Below are 19,047 nucleotides of genomic sequence, written 5' to 3' on the forward strand. Positions count from 1 at the left end.
TTTATGGACATTTGGACAGTGGATGAAAAAAAGAGTCAAATTTTTATTCAAAATAAATAATTAAAGAGGTGGCTTATTATTTCTAAGAGCAATAATGAACATTTGGGTTGGACAGTAAATTGGACCTTAACATATTGTGTTAACCAATAGGAATACTGTGAGTTAAAATTATTTATTGTATTTAATAGTTAATCATTATACAATGTAGGACTGCTCGATTATGGGAAAAATCATAATCACGATTATTTTGGTCATAACTGTAATCACGATTATTCAAAACGATTATAAGCTGAAGTAAAAATTATTCACCCTTCTGTGATTTTTTTTTTTAAATATATAAATATTTCCCAAATTATGTTTAACAGAGGAATCTTTCAAAGTATTTCTTATAATATTTCTCTCCAGGAGAAAGGCTTGTTTTATTTCAGCTAGAATAAATCAGGTTTAAATATTTTGAAACCTATTTTAATAGCTCATATTATTAGCCCCTTTAAGCCATATATATTTTATTTCTGCTTAAAGTGGTAGCATGACGTTTGGTAACGATCTGATTAGCTGTATGCAAGTTCATTATTTTCACGGGAGGGACACGCACATGACACAGCGCGCTCACTCTTTTCAGGTGTACCTCCTTGGGATGACAGGGGGCTTTTGTGGCTAATGTCTGAGGAAGAAGCAGCACATGAAAAGTACACAGTTTTGCTAATAATTGCGCTGATAAGAGCGACTCTATAGTGAATGTTAATTCACCAGCTGAGATAAATTGATTTTAAAGAGAGCGCTGAAAGACTCGGAGTGGATCAGCTGTTTAATGACCTGAATCTCGATTCGTTGCATTCACCGTGCATTTAGAGCAAATGTCTTCTAAATGTAAAATCTAACACGGTACACATCATCGCCAAAGAAGCTCGTCTTTACTAAGTTTAAACTGAAACTGCGGCTCATGACAACAGTATTGCTCTGGTGGTCATCGCGAGAATCCTGCTCTGCCATGTCAGCTGTCTCGCCGGCTTTTTTCCACAAACACAGAGAGATGAAAATCAGAGCATAACGAGACTGAGAATTTACAATGAAACGAAACCAAAACTTTTAAAGAGGTGCAGAAGTGAGACTTTTCTTTCTTTTATTTTTTTGTTCATTCTTATGGTTTATTAAATTGATATGCATATAAAACATTAGTGCAAATAATTTTTTTTTGATGCAAACCAGATTTATTTTTCATAAAGTAACAGTAGGACTTTTTATAGCTTTATTCATAGCGAACACAAAGTGGTATGCATGAAAATAAATATTTACTGGGTCAGTATAACTATTCTAGCCTATATAATGTTAATGCAGGAGGGAATCTGATGATGTTATCAATGACAAATGACAAGCATATGTCTCAAACATAATAATTCTATTCAACTTAAGAATGATGAACAGTTGTATTGTGATGTCATCATTTCACTTTACTATGCATTAATGACCAGGACATATAAAGTGTATTGAAGTCCACCATTCCAAGTCTATACTAAATTTAGCATTTTAACAAACAGTAGAACTAAACATAGACCTAATATTATTTTTTGTTGATTTACCATATGTTTAAGAATAGCAATAAAAATAGCCTATACTCATATTAAGCTGCACTGTACATCTACAAAAATCGCAAGAAAACCAAGATCTTGATTTTAAGCAAAAAATTAAAATAAATAAAAAAAATTGTGATTCTCATTTTAGCCAGAATCGTGCAGCCCTAGTTTACATCACATCTTAGATGTCATTGATCACTTTATCTTAAGCTTAATTTACGAAAGATGAACCATTCTCTGACTTGATAATCTATTATATTATATAAATTTGTGAAAAAGATCAAGATGAGCAAGTGCTTGCTAAGATTTGATGTGTTGCCTCCTGTAGTAACACATGATTTATGACATTGCTACCATGCAGGTGCATAAGTTGATTCATCTTTATCATACGTTTCATATTCAAAATAATGCTAGTTTCACTTCTAGTACAGTCTTTATTTACTCGTTTTGGGAACAATTTCCTCTGAGGATCGCATCATACTGTTGTGAACTTTACCCGTTTCTGCAGCAATTTGAAAATCACTGCCTTCAGGTACACTTCGAAATTGATCGAAATACTGAACCGAGCAAATCGTTTGAAATTAGAGCTACTCGATTCTGGCGAAAATGAGAATCGCGATTTTTTTTTTTTTGCCTAAAATAAAGATCACGATTCTCTCACGATTCTGTAGATGTAAAATAAAGGTTAACATGAGATTGTTTTTTTCTCAAACATATGGTAAAACAACAATAATAATATTATGTGTAGGTCTACTGGTTTCTATAAATAATTATATTCTACTTATAATAATTCTAATGTTGAATTATGTTTGAGATATAGGCCTATGCTTGCAATCGGTCATTGACCATATTATTAGACCATTTAATTCACTGGTACAATCAACATTATATAGGCTAGAGTAGATATACTGACATTGTAAACATTTATTTTCATGCACAACTTTGAGTTCGCTATGAAAAAAAAAAAACATATCAAATGCTTGTCGCAATCATAACTCTAAAATGCGATATGATTATTTAAATGATGTGCAAGCTGTCGGTTTCATTTCTTTTGTAATATATTTGAAGAATATTTTAATTTATTTTTATTTTTTAAAAAGATTAAACCACTAGCTTGGTTAAAATAACAGTTCTTCTAACTAAAAACATAATGGCATTAGTTCAAAACATTGAATCAAGATTGGTTATTGATGGACAGAGCAGGAAAATATTTTGTTGAGTTTTTTTTTTTCGTAAAAAAAAATGTTAAGAATAAAACAAAAAAAAAAACTGTTATCAGGTTCTTTTAATCCATTTTTCTAAGAACGCAAACTATAATTGCTCCGACTCGATTAAAAAAAAAAAAATGCTCAAAAGTGCTGACTGGGAAAAATTGGTTTCTCATCTAATAAACATGCTTCAGCGAGAGAGGGCTTCGACAGAAAGAAAAACATTGGTGGATCTTCACTTAATAATAAAAAACTTGTGTGTTATACTAGAATGCCCTATTCAGCACAAAATACAAGCAATCTGATCCAATTGTTCTGAAGAGAACTAGAAACTCATTTTCTTACTATTCTGCAACTGACAGATACTAACAGTTTAGTCCTTCATTATAATAATGTGCGCTAGACATGAACATCAGTGAGCATCTGTCATATTTATATTTAGGCAAGATTGCAATTAAACTTCACCTCATTCAATCACAACATTAGAATTAAACGTACTGAACTTGAGCTTAAAATCACAAAAATCTTAACTATTAAAACATGTTCCACATCCAATTGAATTGCAATATAAATAACCATGTAAACTACATTATTACCACTATGCTGTTAGCTGTTTACACAACCACATGAATAAACTCAATCAGAGTTTTCTGTGTATCAAAGCAGCACAGGAATGTTCAACAGAGAGCATTTAAAATGCAACCTAAATTCTAAATGACTGATCTGAATAAGTCTACTAAACTTTTCAGAAACTCAGCTGGAGCTGTGGTGAAAAATCATCTGAGAAATCAATTTCTGCATCAATTACAAGAGTTTTAAAATGTTCTAAACAGCAGATGGCAGTCTATGCTAATTTCTAACTACTCACGAGAAAGAGAGCTTGTGTGTTAAGCTGAGCTATGAAAGTTGGCTTTTAATCCACTAGACTATTGAAAACTAAGCACACAGTGATAACTATGGTAATTCACATCAGCAGGGGAACCTCACAGGTCAACTATTGGTCCCCTTACATTTTTAACTTACACACACTACATTGCTAGAAACCATCATTCAATTATATGGCTTCCTCTTATCATTTATATAAGGCTCCATCTTTCATTTTAGCTAGATGATCCATCGTTAGCTGCTTGGATCTCGTACTGTTTGGTGGATACTTTGGCATGGATGCAAGATCCTCACCTACTGCATTATCTGGCAAAAACAGACATTCTTGTCTGCTCGGCAACTCCAGTTGTTCAACATAATATCGTCATTCAGCTTTGATCATCTATTATTATCCAATCCAATTCTGTGAAGAATCCTGGAGAGATTTGTGAAGACCAGCTGTCATTCAAAAAGCCCATTGCAAACACAGCAAGATTAGGGAGGTTTGCACTTCATAACATCAGAAAGATCAGACCCTTCCTCATTGATCATGCTGTACTGGACTACTGTAATGCTCCTCTGGCTGAACTCCCATCTCGAACCCTTAAACCTCTAGGTTGATCCAGAATGCTGCAGGTCTTCAATGAGCCCAGAGAGCCCATGTCACACAACTCTTAATGTCCCTGCACTGTTTACCAGCTGAAGCTTGAATAAAGTTCAATTCATTTCCACTGGCTCTTACCTCCAACTACTGCTCAAAGCCTAAATCCTCTTCAGGAGCCTCCAGTCAGTAAAGGCTGGTTTATACTTCAGAATCGAGTGATCGGCGTGACCCACGGTGCCTGTCTTGCACAAAGTTGTGCATTTATAGTTCTGCGTGCTGTGCATGTTGCTCTGTAATAACACTTCCAAAACGTTAGCTGGCACTATGCTTTTATGTTCCTCTGTGTCGAGTTACTTCGCAGATATTTAGTTTTTTTCTGAACGCTACAAGTAGCAAAAACTCATTCATTTAAAGGCGGGAGAGGGCGGTTGTGCAACAACTTTAATCAAAGTAAGCAATGGAGCTCTTTCACGGGATCTCGACAATTGTAAACACTGCTCAATTGGGCTCGCAGCTGTCAGCACCACCCACACTCGTCACAGTCGACCAATCATAGAGCTTGTGCTAGGGGTGTCAAAATGAATTGCTTCTTCAGTACTCTGCGATGCAGACAATTCGGTATCAGTTCAGTAATAATCATAACTGGTTGTTATGTACTTACGTCTAACTCATATGCGATATGTCGCCGTAGCTTACTATGGCGAGGGAGGAGAGTGTGAGTATTTACAACGATCCAACTACTTAAAAATGCATACACTGCACAATTTCACTGCGTGTGTGTTTGCTGGACAGTCTTTGACTGAAACTTACAGCAGAAGCCACTATTTCACTGTGATTGAGAGAATGAAAGTAAACTAACTCTCTCTCTCTCTCTCTCTCTCTCTCTTTTGATCTGCTGGTGTGAAATATCCTCTCCTCTCGGTTGTTAAAGAGATACTTCTGGATACAAACATAAGCGCGTGCCAGCAGAGTTTTCTCCACCGCGTCTGTTATGGATCAGCTATGATCGCCACTGCCGTTTATCAGTGTCACTCATCTGTGAACAGCGATAGGAATAGCCCAATCGCAGCCCTTTCTGTTGAGCATGTGACCAATCATAGGGGTGTAAGAAAGAACTTGCTAGACTGCTCAGAAAGCAAGCGGATATTTATATTTGTTTATTTGCCGTAAATGCTCGTGTTGTTCAAAGGTACAATTTATATATCTGACTGTTTGTATCAAAGAACTAAATTGTGTTACAAATAGTATATAAATATATTTATATACTTTGATACAAGGATTGCTGTGCTATGGAAAAAATATAAAACTGTTTATGAAAAGCATTGTCAATGTACAGTGAAGCACCACAATATCGAATTGAACCGAATCGATAGAATAATAATTGTAACCGGACCGTGAGATCAGTGCAAGTTCACACCTCTAGCTAATGCTATGCATCTTTGCAACGTGTGTGTCAGCCACGGCGAGGGCTATACGACTGCACATGAGCGCAGTCTCATTAAAATGGCAACTGAAAGTTACTATCTTGTGAAAGCACTTCATGAGATAAAATTTATTTTAAAAATCCCCTCTTCTCCCTTACACCAGCTCTTATTTCTCTAAGCAATAGAAGTTCCTTTGAATAATTGCCTCTTCATGTCGAATCGCTTATAATATTTTTTTGCCTTCTTCGCTGAAAAAATTACTCAGTTAAAACTGCTTAATTTTGTCCCGATACTCATGTTTCAAAACATTTGTCTTCTTTTTAAGTAGTTGGAGCATTTAAATTACTCACACCAACCTCTGTCGCACTAGTAAGCTATCACAATATGGTGCATATGAGATAAAGGACGTCAGTAGGCATGGGCCGGTATAAGACTCTGACAGTATGATGACCTTAGATAAAAATACCACGGTTTCATGGTATTGTGATTACTACTCTAAACACATACATAGACTTTTTCCTTTTTGAGCGCAATATATTTTATTTTTAGCAACATATTTTGTAACAGTAAACATGTCAGGCTAAATAATTCAAATAAATTGAATTATTGAATCTGTCCGAAATCACATACTTCCATCCTATATAGTATGCTAAAATCAGTATGGAGGCAGAGTAGTATGTCCGATTTCATATACTTTAAAAATCAGTTTGCGAGAAGATTGCCATTATCTGTGAAGTGAAAGTGATGTCAAATGACGTTTTCTTGTTGAAGTCAGGGCTCTTTGATCAGTCCCAAGTACTCAGGTCAGATGTTCAACTTCCACTTGCTTCCAGGTGGAAAGCAGGAAATCTCACAATTTCAAGTTGTAGCGCAAGTTAACAAAAACTAAGAACATTGCTTAAGACGTTAAATATCTCGTGCCTCTTGACAGACCAAAAATCTGAATGCAAGTTTGTGCAATCGAGTGGATCATTAAATTTGACTAACATTTGAAATTGAATTTGTTCTAGACCGTCTATTAGCAGATGAGCTAGTTAAGCATTGGATTACATTTAATGTTAGCCTTTTTAAATAAAATGACGTTTAACTAAGATAAGAAAAATACTAAATGTGTTTGTCTCAACACAAATATTACATTTAAAACTTAGCTGGCTGATGGGAAAACATAAGGCATAGGACGATGGCCGGTGTTAAGGTCTATAGCAGCTTTTAAAAAAGTCAAGGTTTTAAAACCGTTAAAACTTTACATTTTCCCATTCCTAAGGCCATTCGTAATTTTTTTTTTTTTACAAATATTTTAGAGTTTTTTTAGGGCAACAGCATCTTCAGCAAAAAAGGAGCATCCACATCAAAAGATACTGGTCAGTCCACGATTCAGGAAACATCTGGAAAACAAATCGCTTTCTCGTTTCCACTGAGTGGTGCAGTACGATACGGTTCGGTATGAGTCACCTTGTGTCTAAAAACAGGCCAAAAAAAAAAAAAAACGGCTTATTTATTCTTCTGCGCTACGTGCATCCGTACACTACGGCGTAGCCTACGCGTGGACGCATAGCCCTCACTGTGGCCATCGGTGACATTGACACACACCAAAATATGTAACTACATATCAAAATATGTAACTACACGTCGCAACAACGCATTGCGCAAGCTTTGTGATTGGTCGGCTTGTTAGCACTGACGAGTGTGAGCAGAGGTGAGAGCCGCGCGAGCCAGATGTAGCAAGTGTTTACAAGTGTCGAGTCACGTGAAGGAGCTCCAGATGAAGATGTTGTTTTGTGTTACCCTTATGATTAAAGTTGTTAAAGGTCTGCCAATCCCAGCCTCAAAATGAGAGAGTTTGAGCCACTTGTACGTTAAAGAAGCGTTCGGAAAAAAACACAAAACACCAGCGAAGAAAATCGACACATAGGAACAAACACCTACTGCCAGCTAGCATTTCAGAAGTGTTATTGTAGAGCAACAGAAGTATAAATGCACGATTACACGCACTGTGGGTCACACCAATCGCTTGATGCAGAAGTATAAACCAGGTTTAATTGAGCTAGCAATTTTCAAAGCCCTATGAGCTCGTGATGAATCCCAAATGTGATTTAGTCAATTTATCACCAGCCCTAATATATCCTATAGAAATAAACAACAAAATCTTATTTTTTCCAATTATTAATTATAAGCTACTGTCTGCTAACTGTTTAGCCAAAGCATTGGACCTTAATAAGGTGGCAAGTACCACTATTTCCACCACCATCAACTGCTAATTCAGAGCAAGTGCTATTGACAGTCCAGAGCTAGTTCATCTGGAGAGCCTCAAGAACTGCTTTGCTTTTCCACCACCATAGAGCCCGGGCAATGCATTCTTCACATCCTTCCCAGCAACCCATATATGGAAGAGCCAAATACAAACACAACTTCAACAATGCAATGCTATTAAGTCAAATATTTATTTATTATTTATTTACTTATTGCCACATCAGCAAGCTATTTTGTGGCAAAATAGATATACATATAATATTACATGATAAAAACAAATTCGTACTACATTAAAAGTAAATTAGACATTTTCGTTTTATATTTTAAATTATTATATATATATATATATATATATATATATATATATATATATATATATATATATATATATATATATATATAAATATAAAACTGAAATAAATAAAATTCACACAAAAGATATATTCAAAGTTAAATATGATTTTTCAGTTCAATCTTTTATAAATAATTGAAGATTCTTCATGATGGTGATATTTTTAAAAAATATCCAAAGTACTCTCCTAATAAAAAAATTGTCTAATTGTATTTAAACTTCCACATTCCAACAAAATAAGCTTGATGGTTAGAATAGCCTAGCAGTAATTACATTTATATTTAATTACACATCGTTTTTCAAGTGTCAAATATTAACCCAAATACCTATAGATTTGTTAACCTACATCAGCATTCAAACCCAGTGAATCCAATATGTTCATGCAGGACACCGTAGTTTGTATTTATGGAGGTTATGAGAGGGCATGGAGGGCGCCATAGTGACCAGCGTCTTCCGGTAGAATGTTTAGAACTTCCGTTTACATTATTTACAAATGGGAATTTGCTCTCCAAAAATGAGTTTGAATAGCACCTTGAGGGAGTGTGTGTGTGTGTGTGTGTGTGTGTGTGTGTGTGTGTGTGTGTGTGTTAAAGCCGTTATAATCTGTCAAATGTGGTTCAAGCGCGAAAACAAATTCTCCTAGTTCCCGTGTCTGCCGTCAGAAATACAGTGTGTGTGTGTGTGTGTGTGTGTGTGTGTGTGTGTGTGTGTGTGTGTGTGTGTGTGTGTGTGTGTGTGAGTGAGTGTGATTCCCTGGGCTGTAAGCTGTTAGCTCGGTGGCTCTTCACACACACGCAATACTTCACTGCATCATAGAGTAAACCAGATTACTGGCATAAAACTTCACAGATATGCAATGTCATGCAATTTACAAAAACGACCAAAAAAAGTCTGTTACTGATACTTTGCTGGCTGATTTGCTGTTCATTCTAATCGCAAACTGTTCATGTTTTATTTATTGTGTTGTGGAGTATTTACCACTGTTTGTGTTTTTCCGTCATCTCAAAATGTCACTTTATTTTCCCTTTGTGCCACTTATTCAATCAATGTGTTAGTGGGACAGTACGACTATGTGTGTGTGTGTCAAACATTTTGGCATATATTTGAATTAAGAGAAAAATTGTTGACTTTAGTGATGACGAGGCTTCATTTAAACGGCAGAATATGCCGTCTGAAAATGAGGGGAAAAATGTCTCACAGCAGTTGCTTTCCATCCTATTAGATCGCATTTTCTTAAATGACCAGTCCAGGAGTTGGTGCTGATCGATAACAGTATTAGTCCCAAGATGATAAAAGCAGGCAAAATATTGTTTATTTTTTATTGTTTCAAAGTTGTCTAAATGTGACTGTTTAAACGCATCAGCTGCCGAGCGGAAGTTTTTAGCATTCTATTGCCCATCCACGCAAAGCATAATGGGTAATTTTGCATTCTAAGAAAAAAAGTCTATAGAAGGAAAATAAAAGGGAGAATGACATGTTCATGCAGCGCACCGTAATTTGAACAGACAAAGATTTGAAGTGTAACATGTTCAGCATTATGTTCTGCTGCTACTGGAAATAGATCACTCAAAACTTTTTTTTTTATTTTGTTGGTCACAGTATACCCACTCTCAGCACCTGACGAAATAGGTTCTTACTTCTACTGAAATGTTTTAGTGCAACCTGCAAAACACTTTTCCTTGTTTAGAGGTGGTGGTTTGGGTGTCAAAAGATAAAAAAAAAGTATTTGAAACTTGGCTACAGCTATGAACTAGCACTCAGCAACAACAACTTAATCTGACAACAACAAAGGTGCCCAATGCTGACAAATACCTGTGTGAAAGCACACAAATACAACAACAATTTATGAACGTACCGAGTGCCTGTGTTTGCTGTGAAATTAGCATATTGCAAATACCCTTTTGGGGTGTGAGTAAATGCAACAAACATACTTCGGCCTTTATAATATTAAAGCATCCTTGTGCAATGCTTCTGATCAATATGGATTGTGTGCGAATTAGGAAGCAGCCTAAAGTCTTTGTTCATTCAAAAGAAGAACGACACACAAAGCAGACAAAAGATTCTGACAACAATCTACACACAGAAATGGCTGCAGTAATGTACCGCTGGGAGGGATTAGCACAGGGAACTAATTCCAGAATCAAATAATGAAATGTTTGATTGTAAAATTAAATCAGATAGTCTCTTTCCCAGGAGAAAATATGCTGCAAACAGATTTTCAATGTTCAGAACTGACCACATTTTACTCTCAAACTGTGGTTGCATATCTGCGGGTTAAAAAATGATCTTACCAAGTTATAACTAGCATTTTCCTTACAGATCTACCAAATGACCTCTGTGGTATTTTCACAGCAAAGTACTGCAAACAAACCAAACTACACACTCAAACTTAACCATAAGAGGAAGATCTTCATTTGCTGCAACAGAAAAATGGACAGAAAAAAAGCAGACTTCTTAACGACATCTTCAAATGTATTTTAAGCATCTTAGACCTACCTAGACCAAGAAAGGCTACTCAAAATGTATATAGTTTCAAAAAGATATAACAACTTATTTGCTTTCTATTAAGGTCTAAAACACTTTAAATGTAAGTTTAACAATTTAAAACATTGTGGGAGTTTCCTAGATTAATAGTAATGCCATTAAAAATAATACAGCCACAAATAATATTCAGCATGTGAAAGTTTCGGTACAACTGTTTAAAAAAAAATAATATTTAATAAGGCAAGTATTGTGATTGTGGCCTTTAACATTACAGAATTATGTTACACTTTTAGCACAGTGTAACTCTCTCAAAAAGCGGTCTCTCTAAATTTATTCTCTTTAAAGTATTATTGTTAGCATGAAAGTGTTTAGCCGCTGCATCTCACACCAGCATTTGTTTTACAGACAGCATGACAAGTCAAAAGTTTCAGTTCTTAAAAAATGTCAGGTAATCTAATGGCTAGGAAATTATCAATGAATAATTGCTAGTGGTGTAAAGGTACACTTAAGAATTTAGAATTTCTAAAACAAGCAGCACAAAGAGGTCTTTTTAACATCTAAAAATCAATGGAGGTGAATGAGACTAGGCATGTACCGGTATAAGATTCTGACGGTATGTTACCTTCTAAAAACGTTTCACGGTTTTAGGATTACTGCTCTAAAATATGTTCTTTTTAAATGTCTGGGTAAAAACAAAAACTTTTTCCCTTTTGAACACAATATATTTTATTTTGAGAAACATTTAAATATTTTGGAGCAGTAAACGTAACAGGCTAAATTAATTGGCAGACTTCTGCTCTTTTCATTTATTTCAATTTAACTTTTTTTATTATTATTTAAAGCGGCATCGTTTCTGCTGGAGATACTGCAAATAAAGACCATTTGATCTATAGAAAAGCAGCACGCAAAACTCTGTGTTCACGATAAAAGAAAAATCCATCTTCAAGATCTGATGAATCAGAATTTGATTTACAGAGTCTGAAACAAAACCACTATGGCACATAGCCTTGAAGTTCATGCGCAGGCATACCGCCACTGTGCTGTAGGCATCCTAAGTTCAAATCTCAAATTGTAAAAAAAATTATTTACATTACTGATTATAATGATTACAAACGTGATTTTAATGACCAACCAACACAAATTCATTTAAAAAAAGTTAATTCTGATGTCAGACAATCAATAAAACAAAACACATTACAAGTAAAAAGCAACAAAAACACAAATGTTAAAGTACTGTAGTTGCTTCACCTGGGATTCGAACCCAATATGTTTGCATGTCAGTCAGAAACACTAATCGCTCCACTAAATCACTAAATATCTCAACCATACAGCGTAGGGTCCAATTCTTCAAGTTATTTCAAAGAAACCTAGTAATGGTTTTAAGTGTCACTGTAGAGACAAATTTTAAAACACATTAAAGCATCGTCATGTTTGCTTTGACTGTTTTAAGGCTGATTTGAACTTTGCGTCAAGCGCACGCGTATGCTCTGGCACAGCCTACACGTGGTCCCATATCCCTCAGCGATGCTAACGTGCATCTTACAAAAAATCTAACTCGTCAAAATGATGTGTAGCGCAAGCTCTGTGATTGGTTAATTTGGTAGCGCTGACTATGTGGGCTGGACTAAAAGCCACATGAGCCCGTTGGAGTATGTCCCGTGAAGGAGCTCTAGAACTTATGTTTAAAGTTGTTGCACGTCTGCCAATTCCCATCTCAAAATGAGTGAGTTTGAGCCTCTTGTACATTAGGGTAGCGTTCAGAAAAAACACCAGCAAAAAAACTCAACAAAGAGAAACAAAAACACCTACTGCCAGCTAGCATTTCGGAAGAGTTACTGCAATGCAACACAAACAGCATGAAGAGGTATAAATGCATGGCTACACGTATTGCATGCGCCGTGGGTCACGTTGATCACACGACGCAGAAGTATAAACCAGGCTTTAGCGTTTTACAAAGCCTCGCTCTGCCCACCACTCAATGCTTGCAGTAATCATACCTCTAAAATGTGATAAGGTGATTATATGATGCTCAGGTTCCACTTTGTGGATTGTCACTACAGCCATTGTTGCTCAAGTTAATTGCTGCCATGTTGTTAAGAAAGCTTAAAAAACATGAATGTGAATCATAATTTCTACCTGCACAACTCCTGACGATGCACTGAACTCTTATGAAATAAATTTGTGCGACAAACTGAATATAATTTTCAACTTTATTATGCGTTATTCACCGCCTAGGTGAACAGTGTGCATACACTGAAGTAGGCCTCATTAGCTGGTGTGTCCTCCCTATCAGCGGTAAACAACTCGTATGCATCAGCTCACCTCTGATTATTATTACATAATAACATAATAAAGACAGAATTTATATTTTTGGGCAAATTATACCTTAGAAATATAGTAAATTGGCTCTTGAATAAAACAAGCTGAATACTGCAAAATCACATGAACAATCAGCACATTTTTATTTCATGATTTCTCCATTTAGCCATTAACAAATACTGTAACTTTCTGTAAAACATTGCATTTGTCATTGTTGATATAATTGTGACAACTAGTACCTTATTGCAACGTGTAACTTAAATTGTAACTAAAAATGGTAATACTTTACATTTCATAATCTTCTATTAGCATTTCTAAACTACATACTAGGGCGACGCAGTGGCGCAATAGCTAGTGCTGTCGCCTCACAGCAAGAAGGTCGCTAGTTCGAGCCTCAGCTAGGTCAGTTGGCATTTCTGTGTGAGTTCTAAGTTTGCATGTTCTCCCTGCATTCGCGTGAGTTTCCTCCGGGTGCTCCGGTTTCCCCCACAGTCCAAAGACATGTAGTGCAGGTGAATTGGGTAGGCTAAATTGTCCATAGTTTATGAGTGTGAATGAGAGTGTATTGATGTTTCCCAGAGATGGGTTGCAGCTGGAAGAGCATCCGCTGCATAAAACATGTGCTGGATAAGTTGGCGGTTCATTCTGCTGTGGCGACCCCAGATTAATGAAGGGACTAAGCTGAAAAGAAAATGAATGAATGAATGAACTACATATTACCCTGACAATCACTATTACAGGATTATTCTGAATTTGAAATGAAACAACTACAATATTTCCCATGCCACCAACCTACTATGCCTGCATTCGTATTGATTTATAATGCTAGAGTTTGTGATGCAAGTTGGCGGAGCCTTTGCAGCTACCTATTTGCATCATTTGCCAGAGCACGTCATCAATTAATGAATAATTCACATAAAAATGAAAATGCTGCCATTTTGTCCTCACACTCATGTTGTTCCAAAACTGTAAGATTTAGAGGACTATTAGCTGAAATCCGAAAGGGTCCTGAAACTTTGAATGTGCAGAGAGGTACCAAAAAACATCATCAAAACAGTCCATGTGTAATGAGTGGTTCAATCATATATCTTTGATTCCCATCCGCAGTTTGACATAGATCACCAGGAAAATCAAATGTGATGCCATGTACAGAATGCTGTCATGAATGCGCACCTCGAACTGATACTGAAAAGAAGATACTGTTATGTAAAGTCTTTGAAGCTCATTAAACTAATCTTCTAACTACATAAAATTACAATTAAATTACTGACGATGACACACGGACTGTTTTTTTTTTTCTAGGCACTTGGTACCTTACTGTGCTTTGAAAGTTTCAGTACCCTTACTATCTATGGAGGATAAGGGAGCTTGAAGATTTTATTCAAAAAATATCTTAATTTGTCTTCCAGAGTTGAACAAACTAGTTCCTACGGGCTTAAAACAACAATTTATGACAGTAATTAATGACAGAATTAATGAAAACTGCATCATGTCTACTCTTCTTAAATTAAAACCTACATTTAAAAAAATGTCATTTAACCAATAGGAACAGTATAAAAATGTCAAGCAGCTGGCTGCGTTTTAGCGGACATGTCTCCCAAGAGAATCAAAACAGCACCATGACTACAGGTGAGCTCGAGGGCCTTTTACTTGCCTATTTCCCATTACAGAGGTTGAGAGTCTATAACACGGGTGGCATGACCCAGCTGGGGTACTGCGAAGAGCATGAAACAGGGTAATAGATCCTAACTAGTTTATCATTTACTTTGAGGCACACAGAACAAGACACTTGAATCACTGGCTACTGTCCAAGTCCTCCATACCACCAATACAAATTTAGTTATGCAAATGTGAGGCTGAACACCCGAGACTTCACATGACATCATCTCTGTAGATTTCAATGCTCAAAACATTTCCAAAACTGTAGTGTACAGGATTCACAGGACTTACTTGTGCCAGAAAATAATGGAGGCTTAAAGGGAAAAAAAAAGCTTCAAAATGATCAATAGTGCCCAAAGTATTCAAGGTAAGGAGACAAAAACGCACCTGCACAATTAAAGTAAATATTTTGAGACTGACAGTTTTAAATTTTTAATACAAAAAAAGCATTGCATCAGATTTTGTTTCACTTTTCTATTTTAGTATTACAACCAAATGCACACGTTTATGTTGTACTTTTGATCTCAATGGCAAACTAGAGGCATTTAGATTGACAACACTGGAAAAGTTGAGTTGAGTTGAATGAATTCTGTGTACTTTTCTCAATGTTAATAAACAAACTTCAATTACGGTGCAGGTAATTCATTCATATTGCAACTTTAGTGATCATAACATGAATTTTTGTAAACGTACATTATAATAGACTGACATGTTTGTCTGTGTAGCCTGATTTTAATTGTTGTGGTTCAAAAGTAAAGCCAAAAAAAAAGTACATATAGAGGAAATAATTGAGCTAATTCATTAAATGCAAAGGAAACTTACTGTAATCAACAGTGAGATGACATTAGTCATTTCATGATACATCACTAATTTATTTCAGAAGTCTTAACCATATGAACATTAAAATATAGCGAAGGCAAGGATGAACTGTTTAGTTTTATTTCAACAACCTTTTAGTAAAATGACAATTGGTATAATTCTGCTTCTAACAACTCCTCTATCAATTGGATATGGATCAAAGATCATATGAAATAAAGTATGATCTGCGACAGAGAAAATCAAAAGTATTCTAATACAAAAACCAAATCTCACAGACAAATAATAAATCATTTTAACTAATTCAACAAAAATATATCTGTTTTAATTGTCATCATAATAAACAGATAAATACGAATATTGTCATAAATACTACCCCACATGAGTTTTAAAATCAGACATTAAGCTTTAATAACAAAATGTGAATCCTCTATTTATATGTCAAAGTCTGCCACTGCACTTGAATCAAAGAGCAGGTGCCAAAACATCCTTAATACTCATATTATTATGACCTGTAATAATTTGAGGTGTCCACATCACTATTGGAAGCTCTCAAAGCACCATGTGCAGTTTGCAGAAACACTAGACCGACGAGTAAGCAGCCTTCATTCACAGGTGACATTTGCCAACTTGAAATATAGTGTGCTATGGTCAAGCCAGACAACATATTTCCAAACTAAAAGCACTTATGATACACAGCTTACTATAATTTGAGAAAAACATAAGGATAGTAATTAAATGGCAGAACAGTCAGAACTCAAATACATTAAGAAATGAGGTACTAAACTTTTAGTTTGATTGAAACTTGCATTAAAATAATGATTCATAAAATGTACAGTGATCAGACAAGCTTTGAATGTAAACTACCACAAACCTAAAGTATTATTCAAATATTACAGCATATGAATATCAAAAATGGTTGGCATTAATAATTAAGGTTTACTTGTGGTAATAACGCCATACACTTACTGCATATGTTGTCAGGCAGAAACTGACATTTCAAAACAATGTCAATGACGTGTTATTTATTTGATTTGAAGCATTATCCTCTAATTAATTCGAAACTGACAGTCCCCCTTGAGGTTCAACTGACTTTAAGAACACCCAAAGTGACTTTTAACAAGGCAAACGTGTCTAAAGCCACACGATAACTTCAATGCTCAATCTCTTCCTTGTGTTTAAACACTCGGCTTTGACTAAACACTGAAGGTCTTCACAAAGAGAGCTAAAAATACAAACGTGTTTCCAGAAATAATTGAGCAAGATTGGTAAGCAATCACAGCTATGGCATCACTGACACCAGCTAATGCTAAATCCAGACGTGCAAGTCATTCACTTGTGCTGGCCTGAAACATGACATGACTCAAGACGGCACACACACACTAACAAGAGCTCCGGAGCGGTCAGACCGGGATTTTAAGCGTTTCTGTCGGTTGAGCTATGGTCTTTTTCATCATTCTAACAGGGGCAGGGTAACTTAAAGCAGAAAGTGCTCAAAAACAAGCGTCTTAAAACAGGCCCAACCGAAGCCCTGACCTCTCCACAAGCTACCTGCGGGAACACACTAGCACCGAGCCCCGCGGAGGAGCGAGCCGCAGCAGGCCCGGCCTAGCACACAGAGGCCCAGCTCACAGCCAAGCGGCTCCAAGAAAACGCCCTGTAGGCAGGCGACGCGGCGCAAGTACATAAAAGGTTGCAAAATTGACGGCGGCCGCCATGATGAGTCTTTCACAGTGCATTTGAATTGAAAACATGGCAACCCGCGGGTCAGCACTGGCCTACAATTCAAGGCAACGTCGCAGCGATCGGCGATATTAGGCACCTACCTTCATGTCGGGACATCCTACAGACAGTGACACAGCCCCTCCTCGGGCTCCCTAACGTCTATGAGTCGGAAAGGTGCCGCTAAAAACGAAATAAAAGTGGTACGCGGTCTTTCTTTTTCGTATTTTCTCTCTTGAAGGTGGATCCGGGGCTTACTTCTCTCCGCTTCCCCCTCCCCGTCTGTCATCAAGCGACTGTGTGTGTGAGAGATGGACCGGTGCGGACGTGGGCTGCCGGTAGGGGGCGCAGGACTCATCTGCTTCTTCTTCTGTGGTGTTTGAAGGGCGGTAAACTCGTGTAGCTCTTCTATGGGTTTTCGGTGAGGGTTGATATCGCCATCTACTGTAGCCAAATCTTCTCTTTTATATCATCAAGTGCAGAATTCCATAGAAACAAATCACGGACACTATATAGATCCATGAACCAGACACAAAGTCAAATACATTTCTAAAGTCCAAATATTAAACAAATTGTTATTTTAACCCTAAAATGATTTAATTAAAATATTTTTTCTATTTTTTACCCTTTTTTTTGTCTTTTTGACAGCATGTTTCTATCTAGAAAGTACTTAACAATTGATTACTTAAGATTTGTTAAAACTTACACCATTTGGTAAATTTATAAATAAAAAGTCTATAAATCTTATATTATATTTTAAAAAATAATAAACACATGTTGTAGACTCTAAGCATTAAAAAATGATACATGTCATTTATATTAGCATATAGTAGTTTATTTTGTGGTAAATTATTTTAATTCATAAAATTTTACAACAACAACAACATATATATATATATATATATATATATATATATATATATATATATATATATATATATATATATATATATATATATATATATATATATATATATATATGCAATATAATATGTATGTATGTATGTATATATACACAGTTGTAGTCAGAATTATTAGCCCCTCTTTAATTTTTTATTTTTTTTTTAAATATTAAATATTTATTCTTCTGGAGAAAGTCTTATTTGTTTTATTTTGGCTAGAATAAAAGCAGTTTTTAATTTTTTAAACCCATTTTAAGGTCAAAATAATTAGCCCCTTTAAGCTATTTATTTTTGTTTATTTATTTATATATATTTTTTGATAGTCTACAGAAAAACCATCATTATACAATAACTTGCCTAATTCCCCTAATCTGCCTAGGTAACCTAACAAATCTAGTTAAGCCTTTAAATGTCACTTTAACCAGTATAGAAGTGTCTTGAAAAATATCTAGTACAATACTTTTTACTGTCATCATGGCAAAGATAAAATATATCAGTTATTAGTAATGAGTTACTAAAACTTTTGTATTTAGAAATGTGTTGAAAAAAATCTGCTCTCTGTTAAACAAAAATTGGGGGAAAAATAAACAGGGGGCCGAATAATTCAGGGGGGCTAATAATTCTGACTTCAACTGTATATTTATAAGGAAGCTTTATTATATTATATTTGTGCATATACATTATATTAGTCAGTTCTGAATCCAAATATGAAGCTTATTTAACAAAATAACGTATGATAACTGTCCAAAAGCTAGTACACCAAAATGTATGTTAAAGAAAAATATTAAATACAAATTTACAAAAGAGGAAAAATAAAAAAAGCAAAAAAAAGGAAAAATTTAGTTGAAGTTTTGTAAGTTGTAATTTAT

The 19,047-nt window shown here is 35.5% G+C and overlaps 2 protein-coding genes across 5 annotated transcripts in view; one reads left to right on the forward strand and one right to left on the reverse strand.

Moving 5' to 3' along the window:
- Positions 1 to 17,563, reverse strand: part of kcmf1 (potassium channel modulatory factor 1) — a 46,230-nt gene extending 28,667 nt beyond the window's left edge. For 3 of the 4 annotated variants that reach the window (XR_011015302.2, XR_012405789.1, XR_012405790.1), the window contains exon 1: positions 17,381 to 17,563. Coding sequence is in view for 1 of the 4 variants with exons in the window: in NM_200952.2 (NP_957246.1) it covers positions 17,381 to 17,396 (16 nt within the window). In the remaining 3 variants the exon portion in view is untranslated. 4 annotated transcript variants of the gene reach the window in all.
- The window catches only part of LOC141385623 (uncharacterized), a 355,697-nt gene that overhangs the window by 242,666 nt on the left and 93,984 nt on the right, over positions 1 to 19,047 (forward strand). The window lies entirely within an intron of this gene.

The sequence above is a fragment of the Danio rerio genome, chromosome 5 (genome assembly GCF_049306965.1).
Source record: "Danio rerio strain Tuebingen ecotype United States chromosome 5, GRCz12tu, whole genome shotgun sequence".
Lineage (NCBI taxonomy): Eukaryota > Metazoa > Chordata > Actinopteri > Cypriniformes > Danionidae > Danio > Danio rerio.